Source organism: Ovis canadensis, chromosome 4 (assembly GCF_042477335.2).
Source record: "Ovis canadensis isolate MfBH-ARS-UI-01 breed Bighorn chromosome 4, ARS-UI_OviCan_v2, whole genome shotgun sequence".
In the NCBI taxonomy this organism is placed as follows: domain Eukaryota; kingdom Metazoa; phylum Chordata; class Mammalia; order Artiodactyla; family Bovidae; genus Ovis; species Ovis canadensis.
Genome location: NC_091248.1, coordinates 107,584,240 through 107,606,890, shown reverse-complemented (window position 1 = coordinate 107,606,890; position 22,651 = coordinate 107,584,240). Strand labels below are relative to the sequence as shown.

The following is a 22,651-nucleotide window of genomic DNA, read 5'->3' as shown; positions in this document are numbered from 1 at the left end:
TTGTTCTGTACAAATATTCTGCAGGGTGCTGCAGTCTTGCACACAGGTCAGTTCCTGAACCCAATGGGGTAGCAAACACTGTCTGTGTTCCAGGATCCAGGAGCACCCAGATCTCCTGGCCAGTGAGATTACACAGCCTTGGGTCCATCTAATAAGCTGACCTGAGGAAAGCTGTCTCTGGGAAGACCTGGGTTCTAGGTCTGTGTAAGCTGGATGTATTGCTTGTTCGGGGTGTGTTCTCTTGTGATCTTGCATGGTGCAGGCTTTGGTTTACTTGTAAGTTTTTTTTGTGCTGATGTTTGTCTATCTCCACAAGACTATTCTCCATGAAGGCAGGAGCCCTGTCTTTTTTTAGCTCATCAATTTTATCTTTAGTGCCTGGCACATGGTAGGAGCTCAGTAAATATTTTTTGAAAGAATGATTATGTGTGACCTGTGTGCCTATTTGAACCTTAATAGCTATAATTTGTCAGCGAAGTGTTAAAGGCACAGATACAGTTATCTGTTAAAGTGTGACAGATGTCTCATATTCTCTGAGAACTGGAGATTTGTTCGAATGATATATGACTTGTGTTGACTTGCATTATGGCTGTGTTTTATGCACGTAATTTGGGTGTTCCTGGATCCTGGAACACAGGCAGTTTAGAAAATATTTATTAAACATCCACTGTATGTCAGATCCTGTTGACCCAGAGCAAAAACAGCTTCTCTGGCCTGCCCTGCTGAGTTTGGTATCGATCCCCAGCAGGTTAGATTGTAATAAGCCTAGAAACTAAGCGAAGCCAAATTTCCCTACAGAGGCGGGGGCGGTACTTGGTTTAGGGGGTGGAGCCTCGCTCAAGAAGCTCCGCCCTCAGGCGGCACGATTTTTCTTCCTTTCCGGAATGGTTTTTCCCTTTCTACGACGTCTTCCTCCGGACTCTTTTGAGTGACGCGCACTTCCGGAGTCTCACGGCAACTTTAGTAAGCGTGGTCCGCTTACTAAAGCCAGTTAGTTGACTCGCGTGCGCGACCTTGCGTACGCGTTTCTCGGCCTCATGGCCGGACTGACCCTGTTTGTGGGCCGCCTCCCGCCCTCGGCTCGCAGCGAGCAACTGGAGGAACTATTCAGTCAGGTGGGGCCGGTCAAGCAGTGCTTCGTGGTGACTGAAAAAGGTAGGGGGCGGGGCGATCGAGAACAGAGTTGGGGTTCCTGGGAGCCGGATGGAGGCAGAGGACATTCTCCCAGCCTTAAGTGAGCCCTTAAATGAAAGGCCTTGGAAGTTGAATTTCTTTTCCAAACGGTCTCTACACTAGATAAATCCATAGGAGCCGTTTCTGAAAGTCAAGTCAGCCCCTTAAGTTTATGTTAAGTCGCTCAGTCGTGTCCGACTCTTTGCGACCCCATGGACTGTAGCCCACCAGGCTCCTGTTTATCATTCGCGCTCACATACAAGATCTGATTTATTAGTGAATAACTTAATAAACGTGATGGACAGAGTGATGGACAGGGAGGCCTGGCGTGCTCCAGTCCATGGGGTTGCAAAGAGTCAGACACGACTGGGCGACTGAACTGAACTGAACTTGGTAAAACACCACTAAGACTTACTGAGAAGCAGCTGATTGCCGGGTACGGTGCTTGAGTTTCATCTGTGCTGCTGCTGCTAAGTCTCTTCAATCGTGTCCGACTCTGTGCGACCCCATGGACTGCAGCCTACCAGGCACCTCTGCCCGTGGGATTTTCCAGGCAAGAGGACTTTCATCTGTAAGCTCCTTTAATTTCCCCATCAGTCTTGTTGAGTCGAGAGTAAACTCTATTTTACAGATGAGAAATCTAGGGCTTAGAGAAATTTAGTAACTTCAGCTTAAGTTCGTATTGCTAGTAAGAATTGGATTCAGAATTTGATCACCAGACCCGGAGCTCTTAACCAATATGTTATTCATTCCCCCATTTATGTATTCCGTAAATATTAATTGGATGTTTATACTAGGTTCCAGGCAACTGTTGTAGGTCCTCGGGATACAGTAGTGCACAGACCAAATTCACAATGTGGAAGATGGGCAATGAGCAAAATACATAGTGACGATGGTGATAGATATTGAGGAGAAACATAAGTCAGGGAAGAAAGAAAGGGAGTCTCTGTAGTGTGTGTGGTGGTGGTGGGGAAGCTGTAGAAGAGTGAAGAATAGACAGGGGAAACCTTACTGATGTGAGAGAGTGAACTTGGGTTTCTCAGTGCGAGGAACAGCCTAGGCAGAGGGAGCTCAAGGATACTGAAGAGGAGTGTGTGTAGTATATTGGAGGAATATAGACGAGACCAGGGTTACTGGAGTGCACTGAGTGAAGGAAAGAGAATTAGCAGATGCCACCTGGTCCTTCCAGATCATGTAGGATCTTACAGGCCATCAAAAGGACTTTGACTTTTATTCTGAGATAGGAAACCACTAATTTTGAGCAGGGAGCCGTGAATATGATCTACCTTGCATTTTGAAAGATTCTCTGAGGCAGCCATGCTGAGAATAGGCCGTTGAGAATAGGACAGGAGCCAGGAGACCAGGTATTAGGCTCTTGTGGTAATCCAGGTGAAAGGTCATGGGGTTGGACCATGTGCTCTAGCAGCGAAGAAGGTAAAACATGATTGGAATATGGATCAGATTTGGGGTCTGAGAAAAAAAGTGTCAAGTCTGACTCCAAGGGTTTTGACTTGAGCCGTGGGAGGTATTTACTGACTTGTGGAATACTGCCATATGCCTCTCATTGTATATGATATTCATGGCATCACTATGAAGGAGGGTTAGCATGTATTAGAATGAGTAAGAATTGTAAGGATTTTAATTGTAGAAGCATTTCTTCTTCTTACTTAGACTGTATTACATGACACCTGATGTTGCCCAGAACACAAATTTAGCTTCCTTCCAAGTCATCAATCTGTTGCAGTAGGTGGCTGCCTTCTTGCCTTTCAGGCTAGCAACTGGTTTGAAGTAATATCTTGGGTACCCCTCTTTCCCCCCATGGTACCAGAGTGTGTGAGTAGGCAGGCTAACAGTGCGCTAATAATCATGCCATCATTATCTTCTGTTTTCTTAGTAACAGAAATTAGATTTAAGATCATTGACATGGCTCTGATTGCTATACACACAGCTGGGGCCTTTATCATTTTAAGTATAGATACGGGCAAATGAGAGAATGAGAGTGCTGTACAGCAGTGTTTCTTAAACGGCAGGTCATTGTCCATTTGTGGGTCTTGCGTGGCTCATGACTCGAGTTTGTTGTTGTTGTTGTTGTTTTTTTTTTAATGAAATAGGAGTATATCTATATATGGTAAAGGAGAAGTTTTCATAAGACTTTTTTTTTTTTTTTTCAGTATATAAACAACTGGGTCCACTGTAAATTACATTTGTTACTGTGGGTCACCAAACCAGTCTGAGAAACACTGCTCTACAATGGTTGGTTGTATTCCAGGGAAGAGCAGGCCTTTGAATAGGAATTCTCCTTTGGGTCCTGAGAATATAGGCTTCGTGTAACCTTACCTGTAGCTGTGTACATAGTCAGCATCTTTAACAAAAGCTCCTATTCCTTTTAAACAGCAACAATAAAAAACCTGCTTTCCTGTCTAGACAGCCAAATGTATTGAGTACTCCACTTCAAAGGATGGGAGAGAGGGGGTGGCGGATGAGATCTTACCAGTAGTGGTGACTTGAACGTGCCACTTACCCTCTTTAAGATGGGAATAATTTCACAGTATTGTTGTAATTGTTTGTAACAGTGGTGTTTTTGTGAGCACATGCTTTTATTTTGTCAGCAAACTCCTTCACGTTTCAGCTGCTTTTTATTTTTGGTTGTGCTGATCAGGAGGGGCCCTGATTTTTCTTGTTCTTGTTTTCTGAAAGGTGAGTGGGTAGGCTTTTGTGAGAAGGAGTTTCAAGGATAAAGAAATATAGTATGCTTTCCTAGTGCCAGGTGTCAACTTTAACCAGTGTACGTGGCTCAGCGTCCTGTGTTAGAAGGCTTGCACCCTAAAGCAGGTTAGTGTGTAGTCGTAAAGGAGAGCGTGTGGAGTTTTGTTTCGTTTTCAGGTAATAGGCAGACTGCTTGGTCTGTCTTTTTCTTTTTTGATGCAATAAATTACTTAAAATCTTACTACACAAAAATATTAAACTAAAAAAAAAAAAGCATACCAGAAAGGGCAAAGGTGGGTTACAGCTGACATTTGCAACTGTTCATCTTCAGTAATTCCTTTGGAAAAAAGCGATGATAATATTGGCTTTTCCCTTCTTGGTATGTTCTGACAAAATGAGATAAGAGATTTTCAGCTGCTTTGGAAAGGTTTAATTTGATATTGATTTCTAAGGCTTGGTAATAACAGTAGTAGTATCTGCAGGCTCCTGAAGCAGTGTTTATTGTTTGAGGTTCTTTTCTCAGGGCCCCCACCATTCATTGCTGATCTGTCCTCTTTTCTGAGGAGGGGTAACTGAATTATTTCATTGTAGTTTTTGAAGTTACCATCCTTATCTTTCCTACCTTCTCTGGTGATGTTTTGTTCTGTGTGATGCTGAGATCTTCTTTGGAGGTGTAATGCACATTATGGGTCCTCCATATTCTTGAGATTGCCAGGAAAGATGGAAGAAAGGGAGCTAACAGCCAAGACACCACATTAGAAGAGGAAGCCTAACAGATTTTGAGGAAAAAGGAGATGGGGGGCGAGGGGCTCTCATGTTAATCTTGTCTCTTTCCCTCTTCAGAACTTTGGCCGACTGATAACTGACTGGCCTGGTTGTATATCTGCCAGTTTAGGGCTGTGAGAATTTACTGGTTTAGAGATCTTGGCTTACTGTTAACCCCTCCCCCCCCATACTGTTCCAGGGAGTAAGGCATGTCGAGGCTTCGGCTATGTCACTTTTTCTATGCTGGAGGACGTTCAGAGGGCCCTCAAGGAGATTACCACCTTTGAAGGCCGCAAGATCAACGTGACTGTTGCCAAGAAAAAACTGAGAAATAAGTCCAAGGAAAAGGGGAAAACTGGTGAGTTTCTAGTAACTGAAAGGAGTTTTCCCCCAGGATTGAGGGGGCAGTGGATTGGCTGGGGGTGGCATCTAGACTTAAAAGCTTCCTGAATTTTCTCTTGATGTCCAGAATCATCCAGGGTGTTTTGTTACTCATTTTAGTCTTTTGTTTACTTATGAGTTTGGAAAACCTGGTGTTGCTGGGCATTGCCGTACATAACCCTGTGATAAATGCCTTCTGTTGCTAGTACTTCTTTCCTGTGATATTCTGGGCTGAGAGGATCACAGACTTACTTCATTGCCTGTTATTTTTCAGAAAATTCAGAGTCCCCAAAGAAGGAGCTGAAGCCTAAAAAAGCCAAAGTGGCAGATAAGAAAGCCAGATTAATTATTCGAAACCTGAGCTTTAAGGTGAGAGAGAGAAAACTAACAGTTAGTGTTCTGAAGGCTCTTGGAGCCAAGGCCTGCTTGCTGGTTGAACTCCCTACCAAGGTGGTATAATTGGGCTTCATTCCTCCTGGGAATGAATTTTAGCAGCATTGAATTCAGAAAATGGGCCTGTATAAACAAGAATTTATTGAGGACAGAAAGCATGAAGATGTCTTCCTTTTGCAGAAACTACTGCTAAGATTGGGAGCGGAGGACACGCTCTCTCATGTCTGTCGTTTTTACCTTTTGGGTGCAAAGCAAGATGTCCGCTACTTGGGAATGTTTGATGTCCTAGTCTCAAAATTTTAAAAGGAGTAAAAATACTCAAGCTCTTCCCAGTGAACTAATTTAATAGTTGATGTTTTATATTTATTTGCTGTGATAACATCTCTTTCTTTCTCACTTTCTGCTTCAGTGCTCAGAAGATGACTTGAAGACAGTATTTTCTCAATTTGGAACTATCCTGGAAGTAAATATCCCCAGGAAACCAGGTACCTGCCAAGCTTTATTTTGTGTGGATTAGATTATTTTACATAATGGTGTTTTTCCATGTCACCTTTCAACTAAGCACTATTTGAAATAGAAATATAAGTTTTGGGTCATAATCTCCAAGCCCCAGATGATATGATATATATATATAAGTATAGTGCTTGACACAGAACAATGTTTATTCCCCAGATGGTGTTTTTAGTTCGATCAGAACTCCTTTTAGAAGAGGAGTTAAATGCATTGCTCTCCTGAGCCTGTGTCAGGCTAACGTCAGCAGGATAAAGGCTCTTGCTTTGGGCAGGGGGCTGACTGGCTGGCAGGATTTGAGCCTTCTCGCCAGTCCAGGTTGCTGTATAGTCCTTTTTAGTGTCTGTTGGTTCCTCCTGCTACCTCTAATTTCTTTGTTATGTTTGCACACAGATGGAAAGATGCGTGGTTTTGCTTTTGTTCAGTTCAAAAACCTCCTAGAAGCAGGAAAGGCTCTCAAAGGCATGAACATGAAAGAGATAAAAGGTAAGATTTCTGTGCCCATGCTATCGACTCAGATATTTCTGGTGTTCATGCAGATTAACACAGTAACCCGCTTTCTACACTTCCGAAAGGTGTTTGCCTTGTTGAGAGTTTCACTGCTAATATAGAAGCTGCTTTGGTGAACTGTTCTTAGGACTTGATCTTAGGGTTAACCTTGACAGGACCCTTCCCAGCCTTCTCTTTTTCTTTTTTCGGTGATGAGTGTCCTTTAAATCTCTTAATGAAAAACCGTTGCTGAAATAATTATTAATATACAGGCAGATTGCTGTCTAGGGGTTGTGGGATTAGCACATTCTTCCTTCTTGATTATGATCCCTATTCAGCATATGTGGGCTCCTAAACTGACCTTGAGGTTACTCTGGGTATTAATTTACCAGGTACTATGCCTAAAGAAGGGATTGGAGACTTCCTAACTTCTGAGTAATGTGCAGATTATTCCATAATGTCTGTTTTCCCTCTTGCTAATATAACTAGAAACTTGATCTAACTAGAAGCACTGTACTAACGCTTTATTTTTTTTAGTCTATACTTTATTCCAGGTGTAGTGACTATGTAGAAAGGCAAAACTTCTGTTCATTGATAAAAAAATGGTTAAGGGTTAAAAAATAGACACCTACCAGGAGTTTTGTTTTAGGACCAACAGCCTCTGAATCTGCAGTTTATCTGCCTCCTTTGGTTCCATTACTGTCTTTGATGACTAGGAAGTTGATTATAGGAAATAGGAATGTTAAAGAGAAGAACGCCTTTCTGATGCTACTTTTGTGTCTGACAGGGCGGACAGTGGCTGTGGATTGGGCTGTGGCAAAGGATAAATATAAAAATACACAGTCTACTTCTGTCCCAGGTAAGATGCAGTGGTGTTGAGTAGGAGGGGCTGTGTGTCCTAAATGTGTGTCAGTCCGCATTGTATCATCTGGTGATCTGGTCCCAAAACAGGACTTTTTGAGTCTAAGCTCACTCCTCGATGTGGATGTGAGTAGTGGAGCCCAAGTTCATTATCCCTACTATTTGCTGTCCTTTCCCAGCTTTCATAATACAGAGTAATGGAATATTATAAATAGGGAAGCTTAAGACTTGAGTTTTATTTAGAAAACAATTGGCTTTTAAGCCATCAGGAGCTCAGAGAACAGAACTCGCAGAGGTTAAAGCTCATGGCTGGGCTCCAGAGTGTTCCCTGTGCTGGCCGTGGCACACAGTGGTGGACTGTTTGCAGAGGCTCAGTTGCTGAGCCAGGTTAACCTTAAGACTTCTGATGAATGGAACAGCCTGAAGGAAACCTCAGGGATGAGGGGTTTTTATTGTTTGTTTTTTGCTTTTTTTTTTCCCCTCATACTTTCTCCTGTTGGGTAGAGTAAGAAAAATATATGAGGGTCTGTAAGACTATAGGAACCAGTAACTTGGAGTGTTAGGAACTCTTGTTTAAATGACCTTGTTTTGGATACCTGATGAATTCCTAACTTTCTTTATCGACTATGAAGGTGAGGAGAAGAGGCCTGAACCTGAACATCAGGAATTGGGTCAAGAGAATGGCAGGGAAGAAGAGGATATGGAGGAGGAGGAGAATGGGAGTGATTATGATGATGACGAGGAGGATGAGGAGGAGGAGGATAAAGGATCAAAGCTGCCCGAGCCTGTACAGATTCACAAGAGGTAAGTGGCTCAGTGTGTTCTGAGACAACAGAGAAAGATTTAGGACTGTCCCTGAGAGGAAGATGGTATCTTTCCCTGGCCGGAACATTGAAGAATTGGCATGAGTGGTGAAGTTGGATAGGGCCCCCTCTCAACCCAGAACCTCAGTTCTGATCTGTGCCATTGCAGGGCAGTCAAGAAGCCAGCACCTGCAGAAAGCAGTGACGAGGAGCATTCTGGTGACGACAGCGACCTGGAGGAAAGAGATAGTATTGATGGTGGAGAGGACCTGGCTCAGAGTGATACCAGCAGTGAAGAGCAAGAGGAGGAAGGTTTGCCTGGACTTTTTGTAGACACCTTTAAATTTGAAATAGTTTACTGAGAAATGGGCATCAGTTCCACTCAGGCCTCTTTGTCAAACTTGTTTAAATGCTGAAAGTAAAACCTTTATATTCCTTTCTTCTAAAGATATTTTTTGTTTTTTAAATGAGTTTGGAGTGGTTTTGAGGATTAAGATTCTTAGGGAATTTAAAACCTAGCTTACTGCTGAGGTCTTGCCTCTCTCTCTCTCTCTGAATTATCCATGTTGAATGAATAACTGGATAAACAGGATATTGCATCCTGCCACCAAAGTAGGTCCTCTTTCATTAATCTAATTATTTTATTTTTGTACTAAAATTACATTCTATTAAATGTGACAAACTCATTTTCCCATCCCTGCTGTATTTTTCCATTCTTGCTGTTGTCTGTAAACAACAAATTCTATGAAGTAGATTTGAAAACCCAAAGAGGGTGTTTTTTCCCCTCAGTGATTAAGAGATATTATTTGAAGTATCTACAGTGTTACCAGTGGAGAAGGAAATGGAAACCTATTCTAGTATTCTTGCCTGGGAAATCCCATGGACAGAGGAGCCTGGTGGGCTGCAGCTCTTAGGGTTGCAAAAGAGTCAGACACGACATAGTTACTAAAACAACAACCACAGTGTTAGCAAACCCCAGAAACTCGGCTTAGTATATGCTACTCAAAATCAGAGGTACTTGAATCACTGACGTACTCCTTTTCCTATTTGGAACCAGTCTGTTGCTCCATGTCCAGTTCTAACTGTTGCTTCCTGACCTGCATACAGATTTCTCAAGAGGCTGGTTAGGTGGTCTGGTATTCCCATCTCTTTCAGAATTTTCCACAGTTTATTGTGATCCACATAGTCAAAGGCTTTGGCATAGTCAATAAAGGAGAAACAGATGTTTTTCTGGAACTCTCTTGCTTTTTCCATGATCCAGCGGATGTTGGCAATTTGATCTCTGGTTCCTCTGCCTTTTCTAAAACCAGCTTGAACATCAGGGAGTTCACGGTTCACATATTGCTGAAGTCTGGCTTGGAGAATTTTGAGCATTACTTTACTGTATATTGTCACCCTGCTTATTTAACTTCTATGCAGAGTACATCATGAGAAACGCTGGACTGGAAGAAACAAGCCGGAATCAAGATTGCTGGGAGAAATATCAATAACCTCAGATATGCAGATGACACCACCCTTATGGCAGAAAGTGAAGAGGAACTACAAAGCCTCTTGATGAAAGTGAAAGAGGAGAGTGAAAAAGTTGGCTTAAAGCTCAACATTCAGAAAACGAAGATAGATGGGGAAACAGTAGAAACTGTGTCAGACTTTATTTTTTGGGCTCCAAAATCACTGCAGATGGTGACTGCAGCCATGAAATTAAAAGACGCTTACTCCTTGGAAGAAAAGTTATGAGCAACCTAGATAGTCTATTCAAAAGCAGAGACATTACTTTGCCGACTAAGGTCTGTCTAGTCAAGGCTATGGTTTTTCCAGTGGTCATGTATGGATGTGAGAGTTGGACTGTGAAGAAGGCTGAGCACCGAAGAATTGATGCTTTTGAAGTGTGGTGTTGGAGAAGACTCTTGAGAGTCCCTTGGACTGCAAGATCCAACCAGTCCATTCTGAAGGAGATCAACCCTGGGATTTCCTTGGAAGGAATGATGCTAAAGCTGAAACTCCAGTACTTTGGCCACCTCATGTGAAGAGTTGACTCATTGGAAAAGACTCTGATGCTGGGAGGGATTGGGGGCAGGAGGAGAAGGGGACGACCAAGGATGAGATGGCTGGATGGCATCACGGACTCGATGGACGTGAGTCTGAGTCTCCGGGAGACAGTGATGGACAGGGAGGCCTGGCGTGCTGCAATTCATGGGGTCGCAAAGAGTCGGACACGACTGAGCGACTGAACTGAACTGAACTGAATCACTGACACCTTCCAAGACTGAGACTAACAGCAGCAATAAAGTAATCCATTATTATAGCAACAAACTACTGAATTCAGAATTTTTTATCTGGAAAAGCTCAGGTCTTTTTAGCAGTCATCTCTGCCTTTTATTCCATGGGCTTAGGAGTCACATCACATGGTTTCAAGTCCTGACTCTCTTATTTCCAGTTGTATGGGTCTGTCAAATCCTTGCCTCTGGTGTCCTCATTACTTCATCTGTGACTGGATATCAGAGGTCCTCATCTCCTGACATTTAGAAGAGTACCTTCCCTATAGTAGACTCTCAATGATACTAGTTGCCTTTGTTGCTACTGTCTTCTTTTTATGGCCTCCTCCTCCAACAGTCTTCTAAAAAATGTGTGAGTCTCATCAAGTTAGATGTGAGATGGCTGCTGATAGAATCTTCTGGCTTTAGTGGTAACTAGGATGGATGTAGAGGCAGTTTTTGAGTTCTGCTAACTAGAATGTAACCTTGGCATTCCACTGCTCCATTCAGTTCAGCAAAACAAGTCCCCTCTCCTCTTCATTCAGTTAAAAGAAACACTTATTGAACACCTACTAATGTTAAACTTTGAACTGGAAAAAAAAAAAAATCCTTGTTCTCCTGGAAGTTTTGATCTGGCTCATGACTTTCAGTCCCAAAGAATTGGCAAGAAAACAAGCAAAGACCAACAAACACTTCTGCATTTGTAGAGATTTTTTTTTTTTAATGTAGATAAACAAATTTGAAACTGATGAATGAATGTTATTCTGTGCATACCCTTCCAAATTGTGTGCAAATAAATGCCCATGTGTTTGCTCTTTGAACTGTTGCAATAGATGCTGCATGTGACAGTGATTTTTGAACCTGTCAGGATAGAAAAATGTACCTTTTCTTTTTTAACTGTTGTTCAGTTGCTCAGTTGTGTTTGCCTCTTTGTGACCCCATGGACTGCAGCACGCCAGGCTTCCCTGTCCTTCACCATCTCCCGGAGTTTACTCAAACTCATATTCATTGGTGATGCCATCCAACTGTCTCATCCTCTGTCATCCCTTTCTCCCACCTTCAATCTTTCCCAGCATCAGGCTCTTTTCCAGAGTCAGTTCTTCGCATCAGGTGGCCAAAGTATTGGAGCTTCAGCATCAGTCTTTCCAATGAATATTCAGGACTGATTTCCTTTAGGATTGACTGGTTTGATCTCCTTGCAGTCCAAGAAACTCTCAAGAGTCTTCTCCAACACCACAGTTCAAAAGCATCAATTTTTCAGTGCTCAGCTTTCTTTATGGTCCAGCTGATTTCTCTGTAGCTCAGATGGTAAAGAATTTGCCTGCAATGCAGGAGACTTGGGTTTGATCCCTGGGTCGGGAAGACTATCTGGAAAAGGGAATGGCAACCCACTCCAGTATTCTTGCCTGGAGAATCTCATGGACAGAGGAGCCTGGCGAGCTAGTCTTGGGGTCACAAAGAGTCAGACACAACTGAGTGACTAACACTACTACTACTCACATCCATACGTCTGACTACTGGAAAAACCATAGCTTTGACTATACAGACCTTTGTCAGGAAAGTGATGTCTCTGCTTTTTAATACGCTGTCCAGGTTTGTTGTAGCTTTTTTCCCAGGGAGCAAGCATCTTGATGGCTGCATTCACCATCTGCAGTGATTTTGGAACCCAAGAAAATAAAATATGTCACTGATTCGACTTTTTCCCGATCTATTTGGCACGAAGTGATGGGACCAGATGCCATGAAATTAGTTTTTTGAATGTTGAGTTTTAGGCCTGTTGAGTTTTACCCCATGTTTTCCAGAGATCACAGGTGCAGCTTGTTTAGCAAAGAGTTACAAATCCTGTTTCTGCTCCTTTCTTGAGGTATGACGTTGGGGCAAGTTACTTAACCTCTTTATGCCTCAGTTTCTTCGTCTATAAAATGGCTCTAGGCCTGTCTCACCCTCTTCAAGGGCTCTTTAGTTCCTCTTCTGTTTCTGCCATTAGAGTGGTATCATGCGCATATCTGAGGTTGTTGACATTTTTTCTGATATGCACACCTTGATTTATTCAGACAGCAGATACTCAGAATGCCTGCAGTGCTGGATACTGGGTGAACAGGAGTGAATTAAGAGAATAAAACCCCATGTTTCCCAGAGATCACAGGTGCAGCTTGTTTAGCAAAGAGTTACAAATCCTGTTTCTGCTCCTTTCTTGAGGTATGACGTTGGGGCAAGTTACTTAACCTCTTTATGCCTCAGTTTCTTCGTCTATAAAATGGCTCTAGTAACCACATAGGATTGTGAAGATTAAATTATCTGTACTACTAATGACTACCAATATTATCATTGTTACTGTTCTCTGCCAGTAGTGGAGTATAAACAACAATTTTGAATTGAAATGGGGATAAAGGACCTCCCGGGGCATTTTGTAAAACTGTAACCAAACCATATTACTACTTTCATCAAGAATGTTGGGTTTAAACTCCACTTATTTATTGAGTGAGGCAGGTCATTACAGAATCAAGAGTGGTCAGTAAGTGGCCCTTTGGTTTCCTTGGAGGTTTTTATTCGCTGATCAGGTCTCCCTTCTCCCTTTTTTGTAAGTCTGGCATGTTGATTTGACCATATGAGAAATCTGAGGAAATAAACTTTTTCTATGAGGAGAGAATGGTAGACACCTTAGAAGCAAAGAAGCTTTTACACTGAGAGAACTGAGAGACCTTTCATCCTGCAACGAGATTCAGCTGTCTCTTCTTCACTAGGAAAAATGGCTGATAGACACTAATGAGAGAAAAATAATTTAAAATATATGTGTGGTGCAAAAGGATGTAACACAGAAAAGTAAAAGTTCCTCACCAGTCCTCCCATCAGTCCCCAAAGTTCAGTTCTGTTCAGTTCAGTCGCTCCCCCAAAGTAGCCTCTGTTATTTCTTTTGTATCCTTCCAGAAATTTTCTTCATATATATAAGCATATATGTCAATTCTTAAAATCAGTGAATCTCCCTTAAACCCAAATCCACAGCCACTTAAGGCCCTTTCCCAGAAACAACCTGATGGGCTACAATCCATGGAGTCGCAAGAGTTGGACACAACTTAGCAAGTAAACCACCAGACAACCAGGGTTTCTTGTGTATCTGAGGATAGCTAATATAATACTTCTGTAAGCTAAAACATGAATGTATATGCACTGGTGTACAGTGTAATGTATATTTGTCTATGTGAATGTATTTTTTTTTCTCTTCGGATGTTCTACATTTTACATTTCTAGAAAGTTTACCATCAGACAGTGTAGGGGAATCTCTTTCTCTCTCATTTTCCCCCACACCCTTACCACAATGAATTTCATCTGTCTTTTTTGATTTTTGCCAATCTTCGGTGAAAAATAATATCTCATTTCTGGTGCTATGTCTTTCTTTAATTATGAGTGAATTTGAGCATTTTCATACATTTAGTTGCATATCCTTTGTTCATTTTTAATTGGATTTCTTCTTAATTTATGTAAGATCTTTATATATTTAACAACTTAGCTCTTTGTTGTAAGGCTTGCACTAGTCCTAAATTCAGTTTGTTGCTTTTCTTTTTACTTTCAATATAGAAGTCTCAAAGAAGAAGAGGAAGAAGAGGAAATTACCCTCTGATGTGAATGAAGGGAAGACTGTCTTTATCAGGTATGACTTTCTATCTGGAGAACTGCTATTTCTGTCACCTTCATAAGTTTTTCTTCTCTTCTTCCTCTCTCCCTTCCTTTCTTCTTCTTCTTCTTTTTTCACTAATTCTGTTAGCTAGGCCAAAAAGTTAGATGCATGTAAGACCATCAGCACATCTGCCTAGGAACGTAGCACCACTGAGAAACGTGTAGGAGAATCAACTATACACAGGAGGTAAGCAGCAGGGGTCTTTGTATCTTGTCCCCATTTAGATGTTATTCTTTGTAATTGGGGTGGTGTCATTGGAACAAATGAATTCTTCAGCTATTATTAATAGAAGCGTCTTGCTTCTGGCCTTTGTTTTAGGGTGAGTGCTGGGGAGGGATTGTACCTCTTGTCCCTAATTCTCTCCTCACGCCTGACTGATCTAAAGTCATGTCCATAAAGTGAAGCATCCCGTCTGTTTCCTGGAAAACCGAGAGAAGGGGATACCGTGTCAACGTTGCCTTTGCTGTTTCAGTTGCACTGACTGCCGTAGGTTGGCATTTTCAGGAAGTCGGGATGTCCTTGGCACCCCTCAATGGCCTTTTCATCCTTTCTTGAGTACCATTTTTGCTCGGGCTATTTGGGTCTTATTTTAGAGATTTCTGTTTTATTCTCTTGTACAGTCTTTTAAAGATGGTCTTCATTATGCAAGTAATTTATGTTTATTGTGGGAAATTTAGGACATGAATAGGCAAAAAGACATACGCACAAAATTAACTTTTCATCACTACTCAGGGAATACCCACTCATGTGTTCATATCATAAATACTTAACAAGGATGATTTCAGCTTATACATGCTGTGCTGTAGCCTATTTTCTTCCTTTATAGCACATCTCCATTTTTTTTTTCTTCTGTGTTATTTGGAATTTCTATGTAAACAATTTCATGTTTGTAGAGGATTCTGTGTAATAGGAATGAGGAATGTCACACTTAGAAGCCTGTGACCTCAGTACCAAGATTCCCTTCCTTATACATCTTTTTAATTTAAAGAGACCTTAGGAAAGTAAAGGGATGGAAGAGAGAAGGCTATGAACACGATGAGGCAAATTAGAAGCAATAATGTAGCTAGGATGTGTCTTATTGCAGAAAATCTTTTTTATCTTGGTTGCTCAATAAGATAAAACTGTTTATGGAGCTGTTAATTGAGCAAAAGAGAAGTAAAATTGTAGATATTTATTTGGAACTCTTTTTCTTGCCCCTGGAAGGCTGTGTATAACTGGGTTAAGAACCTTTACACTGTGTTGAAATTTAGTAGAACAGTGTCTCCTTCTAACATTTTTTAATCCCATCAAGGGATCCCATCTCCCCTCCTCCCCCCGCTTTTTTTTTTTTGTACTTAGCTAATAAACTTTACCATGTTTGGTTTTGAGTTACTATTTTGAAAGATTTTCTGACTTTTGTAAAGTTTTAACTGAAACCGAGATTTCATAGGAGTACAGAGGAGACATTGAGAGATGTTTGATTTCTCATTTGCTGTCAGTCTTTTGGTTCTAAGGGAAACTAATTTTGGCCAATTTAAGTGAAAAACCTGGTTTGTCAGATGAACGTTAGGGTAGCTCACAGAATCAAAGTTGTCAAAGAGCAAACCTCAAAAAGGGACCTTTGCTGGGTACTTTGCTGTGGAAGACTGTGTGATCCTTTCTCTGAAGACACTCATTCTTGTTTTATCCCTTGTTAAGGTATAACATGTATTCTGTAAAGTATGTGTACAACCCAGTGACATTTTTCATATATATAGCCACAGATATACATATACCTTTATATGTGGAGATACATATATATGTTACAGAACATGTTCAGCTCCCCACACTGCTGTTTTGAGATAAATCTGTATCTGCAACTTCCGGTCTTTGTATATGTGTGTTCAAGTTTTATATTCCTGGGAGAGAGAATCTGATTAACAGAGGACGTTCAGTCGGTTATGGCCAATGGCCAGAGTCATACATCGGTGGCCTGGCTAGCGGGGGTCACCCCTTGGTGCTATCCTTGGGGAGGGTGGTTCCAAGGAACCACTCCAGATGATGTCTGACTCATTCATCTTGTACTGGAGCACAGGGTCTCACTTTTGTAATTGAGCTCTCTTGTTCCCTGATTGTCCTCCATAGAAACCTGTCCTTCGACTCAGAGGAAGAAGACCTTGGAGAGCTCCTGCAGCAATTTGGAGATCTTAAATATGTCCGCATTGTCTTGCATCCAGACACAGAGCATTCTAAAGGTATTTGCTATTATCTGGTTAGGCCCAAAAGGATTGAGACCACTGCCATGGGCACTGACTAGGTTACATGAGGGCATAATGTGTGCCCTCCGAGGGGTCCACCATCATCCAGGTTTCTGTGATCCATAGAAGCACCAAGGACATTCTGAGGTTGTTTTCCAGTGATGTCAAACAGCATCTGTCATGGTGTTGCCAGCTGTAATTTTGTCTAAGCTTTTTAAGCTCTTGCTTATTTACTTTAGGGTAATGAATTCCATTTGTTGTTCTTTGAATTTCAAATGTGATAGCATCTCATGGGTATTAATCATTCCACAGTGCTTGAAATGAGGGAGCTATTTTTCAGTTGCTTTTGTTAGTGAGGGAAGCTGATGGAAACTTTGTTGCAATGCCAACAGTCAAAAGGAAAAGCAGAAGTGCTGCCTTAGTGGTGGTGCTGGTTTGTTTTTTTTTTCCCTAAGCTGTTTCTTTTGAGCTAAAGGTTGACCACTCCTCATTCTAATATACTGTTGTTAGATAAACATCTTTTCAACCCATTCATAATCTTTGATTTTTATCAAGTACAATTGTTCTGCTAAAGCAGTGACTTTTTAATTCATTCTGGTTCTTGATCCCTTTGAGATCTAGCAAGAACTCTGAACCCTATCCTCATAAAAATGCCATTTCTGAGTGTTTTGGAGCTCTCTGGAGCCTATCTATGGATTAATTACTTCCATTCTAAATCTTATTTTCCAGTTTGATGAAACCTGATCATTTTTAGTTTCATTAGCTTTAGAAGATGTAAAATGAGGTAGTATAATGGAAAGGTTAGGTTAGGGGTCTAATCCCAGCTAAATCACCAGCTGGGTGATTTTTTGGCACCCATTTAACCACTGTGGGCTTCCGTTCCTTATCTGTAAAATGAGTGGGTTCAACTAGAGTAATCACTTAAGGTGCCTTTAGCTCTGATACTCAATTATACCTCTTGGACCTTCTCCATTTTTATTTTTCTGAAAATGGGCAACTAGAATTGCATAGAATGTTGCAAGTACTGTCTGATTCTGCTTGACTTTGGTCATCTCTTTTATCTCTTTCTGAGTGCCCTAATGTATTGGGTTGACATTTTTAGAATGGAGTCTGTGGTTGATTGCTCAATCTCTTTCTTGGTCTGTTAATGTTAGCTGAGAGTTAATGGTTTTAATAAGCATAGTTTGTTTTTTTTCCATGATATGTTGTCTTTCCCTAGCTCATATTAGATTTTCCTGGCACTTTCTGCCTACTCACACAGCCTTGGCTGCCTCCTACCCCTCATCCCTGTTAGCTGCTATTTTGCTGCCTGGAAGGGCTAAGTATTATCTGAAGACTTTTGGGGAAGTGTTAAAACTGACCCAGTAGATACCCTGGAAATTCCCATGGTAACATTCTTACCCATTCAGACAGAAGAACCCACCTCATTTTCTTCACATTGGACTTCTTTCTGTATTACTTGTTGCTTCCTATTGAGTATCTTCTAATGGTGGATGTTATGGTACATACTTTGGATGTAGAAACAGCCAAGAAACATGAGCTTTCTTCCTGAGACGTTCAAGTCTTTTGAGGAAGATGCTCCCTGACATCCATAATAGAAATGGGAGTGGAGGATGGCTGGGGTGGAGTGTAGGGGCAGGGGAGGGATACAGGGGTTCTTAGCTCTGCCTGCAGGAGGCAGGGAAGACCTCACTAGACGAGGCCTTTGGCCTGCCACATGCGTCCTTGCAGTTAGTTGGCTGCCATTCATTCTTAGAGGGGCAAAAGGTCAGTGCCCCAGTAGCTCTAGGAAATATGGCACTGCCTTCCTCTGTGAGGGAAGAATTAAGGTTTTTAGGAATGTTAACAAAATATTATGGAACTTAATTTTTTTTTTTTAGTTTACTATAAAGTCAACTTTTTTTTTTCCTTATAAAAGCTGCTTTTTATCAAAAGCAAAAGATTAGGATAGTTGATAGGTCCTGCCTCTAACCAGTGAAAGTTATGCCTGTGGAAATTCTATAGCAGGAGTCAAAAGCTGAGCTCATGACTTTCCAGTTCACCACTATATTCACAGGATAGAGGCCAGGGACTTTTACTCCAGGAACTAGACTTGCCCTCATCTGATCCCTCCTTAGGGAATCTGATGACAGTGAGATCTGTAGTTTCAGGCTTAAGTGATTGCTGCTTCATTTTTTTTTCTTTTCAGTCCTCTAACAAGCACGTAGAATGTGACACTGAAACATTAGGCTGGGATTTCTCTTGTATTTCTTGCGGATATATCTCGTTGCATGAGATGGTACGACTAAAGTTTCTAAGAAGCATTAGAAAAGATGAAGGCAATAATAATAAAATTTCATTATGAGCAGGTGTGCTGTCTTGCCTGTCTTGAACCCCTGGTGCTGGACACAGTGCTTTTTAGTTAAGTTTCATTGTACTTAACACAAGGGTGCTACTACCCCTTCCGCTTCATGTCAGGCTGCCACCATGCATAGTGTTGTCTTTGGCTTCCAGGTGGGTCGTGAGAGCCTGGGATCCCACTTAGTTTTGTCTCTCTGTGCAGGCTGTGCATTTGCCCAGTTCATGACTCAAGAAGCAGCCCAAAAATGCCTTGAAGCTGCTTCTCCAGAGGCCGAGGTAAGGAAAACATTTCCTTTACTCTGTAATTTAGGTGATTGCCTTCCAGGGGCAATAGCTGATACTTCCACAAAACTTTATTATTATTATTGTCAATGATATGAAAATAATAAAGCTAAGACTTATTGAATACATAGTGTGTGTTAGGACTTCCCTGGTGTCTCAGATGGTAAAGAATCTGCCTATAATACGTGAGACCTGGGTTTGATCCCTGGGTGGGGAAGCTCCCCTGCAGGAAGGCATGGCAACCCGCTCCAGTATTCTTGCCTGGAGAATCCCATGGACAGAGGAGCGTGGTGGGCTTCCAGTCCATGGGGTCACAAAGAGTCGGACATGACTGAGGGACTAAGCATAGCACAGTGTGTGTTAGGCACTGAGCTTTACACGCATGACCTTGTTTAATCCTCACATCAGTCCTATAGGTGTTTATAAGATGAGTAATCCTTTATAGGTGAGGAAGTAGGTATAATAATTTATATTATGGGTCAGTTTCTTATATCAGTCTCTATCCTAGGCTGATGGTGTGAAAGACTGGGACAAGAAGGGATTAAGGCCATCTATGAAGTGGAGTAAATGTTTGAGAGAGAAAGTGTGTAGGTGATAGAGAATTTTTCTGTGTATTCTATAACCAAGTATAAACTGTTTTGAGCTGAGTTATCGTGTATTGCCATTGTCTCTTAAATTCTCATGAGTAGAGTTATCACTACTATTTCATTAGCTTTCTTTAGCATACTAAAAATTTGCCTATTTACAGATCGTTTTTCTTAATTTGGTCCTACTTTGGGACTAATCAACTCCCTGAAAACAAATGAACATGTGGCCTTTGCACAGCTGTGCTAAATACTGTTCAGCTCAGTGATCCACTTGCATCTGGCTGGCCTAAAACATCCTAGCAGCGGGGGTCCACACAACAGTGGGGGTTTGCTGGTTTCCCTTTCCTTGGTGCTCCTTGTCAGGTGCTTAGTTTCTGCTCATCATGAATTTTATTTTATTTTATTTTATTTTTTACTCTTGGTATTTTTTTAGGTCTTTATTCTCCATCCACCCATAAAAGTCATTTTTCTCCAAGATACGCTTCTTTTTTTTTTTTTTAATTTTTATTTTTACTTCATTTTACTTTACAATACTGTATTGGTTTTGCCATACATTGACTTGAATCTACCTCGGGTGTACATGTGTTCCCAAATATGAACCCCCCTCCCACCTCCCTCCCCATAACATCTCTCTGGGTCATCACCGTGCACCAGCCCCAAGCATGCTGTATCCTGTGTCAGACATAGACTGGCGATTCGATTCTTACATGATAGTATACATGTTACAATGCCATCATCATGAATTTTAAGAGAGAGGTTGCAATCTATTTCAGGGTGGCGGACTTAAACTGGATGGCCGGCAGCTTAAGGTTGACTTGGCAGTGACCCGTGATGAGGCTGCAAAACTCCGGACAAAGAAGGTGAAGAAGCCGACTGGGACCCGTAACCTCTACCTGGCGCGAGAAGGCTGTGAGTAGTGGCAGGGAGAGGGGAACCAGGCTCTGGAGTAGCTGGCCACTTGCCATGACAGCAACCTGACAGTAGTATGTTTGGAGCATGTTTCAAATTAAAAGCCCTGCAGCCTCTTTAATGGTGGTATACTATTATTATTGTACTTTAGCAGATGTAGCAGATAGTCCACTTTAACAGAAGCACAGCTTTCTGTTAGGAAGCCTTCACCCAGTTCATGGATTAGCCAATCCCCATTCTCCTTTCTGACTGATTGTCTTTAGACCTTTTCATCAGAAGATTATTTCATCAGAGGGAGGAAAAACCCAAATTACCTTTGTCCCTTATCATCATTTCCGATAGGTTTTTTGAAGGAGTTGAAAATTATGACTAAAATTACTCTTTTGGATTACTTATGGATTTAAAATATGCACTGAGCACCTTTCCCTTAGTGTCTGAAAGATAATCAGAAATTAGCTTTAAGACAAAAGGAGAATTCCTTCCTTTAGGTCACACAGTACTGCCACCTGCTGCACAACCTTACCGCCCGGACTAGCAAATGGGAGGCTGTTAACCTTGGAGGCCGGGCCTGGTGTTATACAGTGTGGCTGTTCTCTTGGTTGGCTTATCTCACCGCTTAGAAATGGCTCCCAAATACATGAGCAGGGAGATTTCCAAGGACAGGTCATAGGTAGAGCATATTGGCATTCCAAATGCCTAAAATGTGCTTATTTCCAAACTTCCTTTAGGCCTTCCCATCTGACTTTGGGCACGACATGAAATTTTTTGAAGGGAAGGAAGAAGAAGAACAAAATCACAAAATGTTCAGAGTTTTAGTCCTTGAGAGCAGCTCATAGACAAGAACTTAGCCCTGTAGCCTATTTCTGGACCTACCCAGATAACCACTGTGTCCTGGCCAGCATAGTCCTCTGGGCCCTCTATAGAGAGCTTGCATCATTCACATCACATTCCTCTTATTGCTCAGTGAAAATTCCCTTGCTGATGTCTTGGCCTTTTTCCCTCTTTCTGCAGTGATTCGCGCTGGGACGAAGGCTGCAGAGGGTGTGAGCGCTGCTGATATGGCCAAGAGAGAACGAGTGAGTACATTAGGCACCAGCTTCAGGTTCTGCAGGACTTAATATAAATCAATAAATAATAATGCTAAAGGTGCTCATCAAAGAGCCAAGCAAGTATCGGTCACAGGTGCTACTTATACTATTGTTGGAAAACATGTATACAGGTGGAACAGCCACTAACCTGACGTTATACATCATACCATGTCAACATTATGTACTGGGTCTTATTCTTTGTTTTTGTAATGCTCAACAGTATGTGTTTGCCAAATAGTATGCTTTTAGATCATGAAGTAGACAGAGGCTCAGGCTGTATATAATTAGGTGTCAGTATAAATGCAGAATAATATGAGAAAGGAAGGTCAGTGTGGGCTAGAGTAAATAGGGAGGGAAGTGTGGATGTGTGTCTTGGAAGGGAAAGATAGGATGTATTTTGGTGGAGGGAGGGTGGTATCTCCAGATTATGAAATCATTTTAGGAAAACCCCATACTATGGGATTTCTAGTGATAACTAATATTGTTGAGTTCCTTTGCTGCTTAGCAATCTTTGTTCCAATAATTTTTGCTTTTGCCCGTATAGTTTACTTTCACAAAGCTAAGCCAGCCTAGAATGGTAAAGATGCATGATCATTAATAGAATTAGCTCCGGAGCCTGGAAGTGCAAAAGATGACGGACAGAGATGAGAATATAGTGACGGCTGGAGGCAGCATGTCTTTTCTGTGCAGGCTCTAGACTGGTGTCCTCAACAGGTGTTGGTAGTGAGCATCTGGAGATCATGGTCTGTGGGGGCATTGAATGCCCTTTTCTGATCACAGTGCGATAGTGACACATTTAATTCTCCTTAAAGTGAATTTTCCTAGCAAAAGGCTCACTAGATTATATGCATTATAATTAAACAGCAGACACAGCTTTTCCTGGGAGAAAAATCGCACTGTTGAATTTAAGCACGATAACCCTTCAGATAGCCCTTTTAATATTCATTTCCAGGGTATTTATTTTGTGAGTTTCTGTAATAGTATCTTTACCAAGTAAGAAGTGGCAAAAATGAAACTTGATAAAAGTTTAGCTTAAAACTTTTCTGCTGAGCTGCTCTTAAGAAACAAGTCAGGAGAAGGTCACCCTTTCACTTTAGAGAGAGGTTGTCCTGGGGCCAGTGCTTTGTGCAACATAGGTCAGGCTCTGGAAACTGTTTGTTTCTATTGACGTTTCTTTGCCTCAAGGTGGCAGAGTTGAGACAAGACAGTATTCTGTCGCG

General features: G+C 41.6%; 1 protein-coding gene across 3 annotated transcripts in view; it reads left to right on the top strand.

Annotated features, from left to right (window-relative positions):
• The first annotated feature begins 917 nt into the window (after positions 1-917).
• Positions 918-22,651, top strand: part of RBM28 (RNA binding motif protein 28) — a 35,050-nt gene continuing 13,316 nt past the window's right edge. For all 3 annotated transcript variants that reach the window (XM_069586939.1, XM_069586938.1, XM_069586937.1), the window contains exons 1-13: positions 918-1,155; positions 4,844-5,002; positions 5,300-5,394; positions 5,828-5,903; positions 6,322-6,414; positions 7,205-7,276; positions 7,911-8,082; positions 8,251-8,393; positions 13,910-13,982; positions 16,113-16,222; positions 18,768-18,841; positions 20,208-20,343; positions 21,355-21,419. In XM_069586939.1, the coding sequence (XP_069443040.1) occupies positions 1,038-1,155; positions 4,844-5,002; positions 5,300-5,394; positions 5,828-5,903; positions 6,322-6,414; positions 7,205-7,276; positions 7,911-8,082; positions 8,251-8,393; positions 13,910-13,982; positions 16,113-16,222; positions 18,768-18,841; positions 20,208-20,343; positions 21,355-21,419 (1,386 nt within the window). In that variant the 5' untranslated portion in view covers positions 918-1,037. The remainder of the gene's footprint in view (positions 1,156-4,843; positions 5,003-5,299; positions 5,395-5,827; positions 5,904-6,321; positions 6,415-7,204; positions 7,277-7,910; positions 8,083-8,250; positions 8,394-13,909; positions 13,983-16,112; positions 16,223-18,767; positions 18,842-20,207; positions 20,344-21,354; positions 21,420-22,651) is intronic.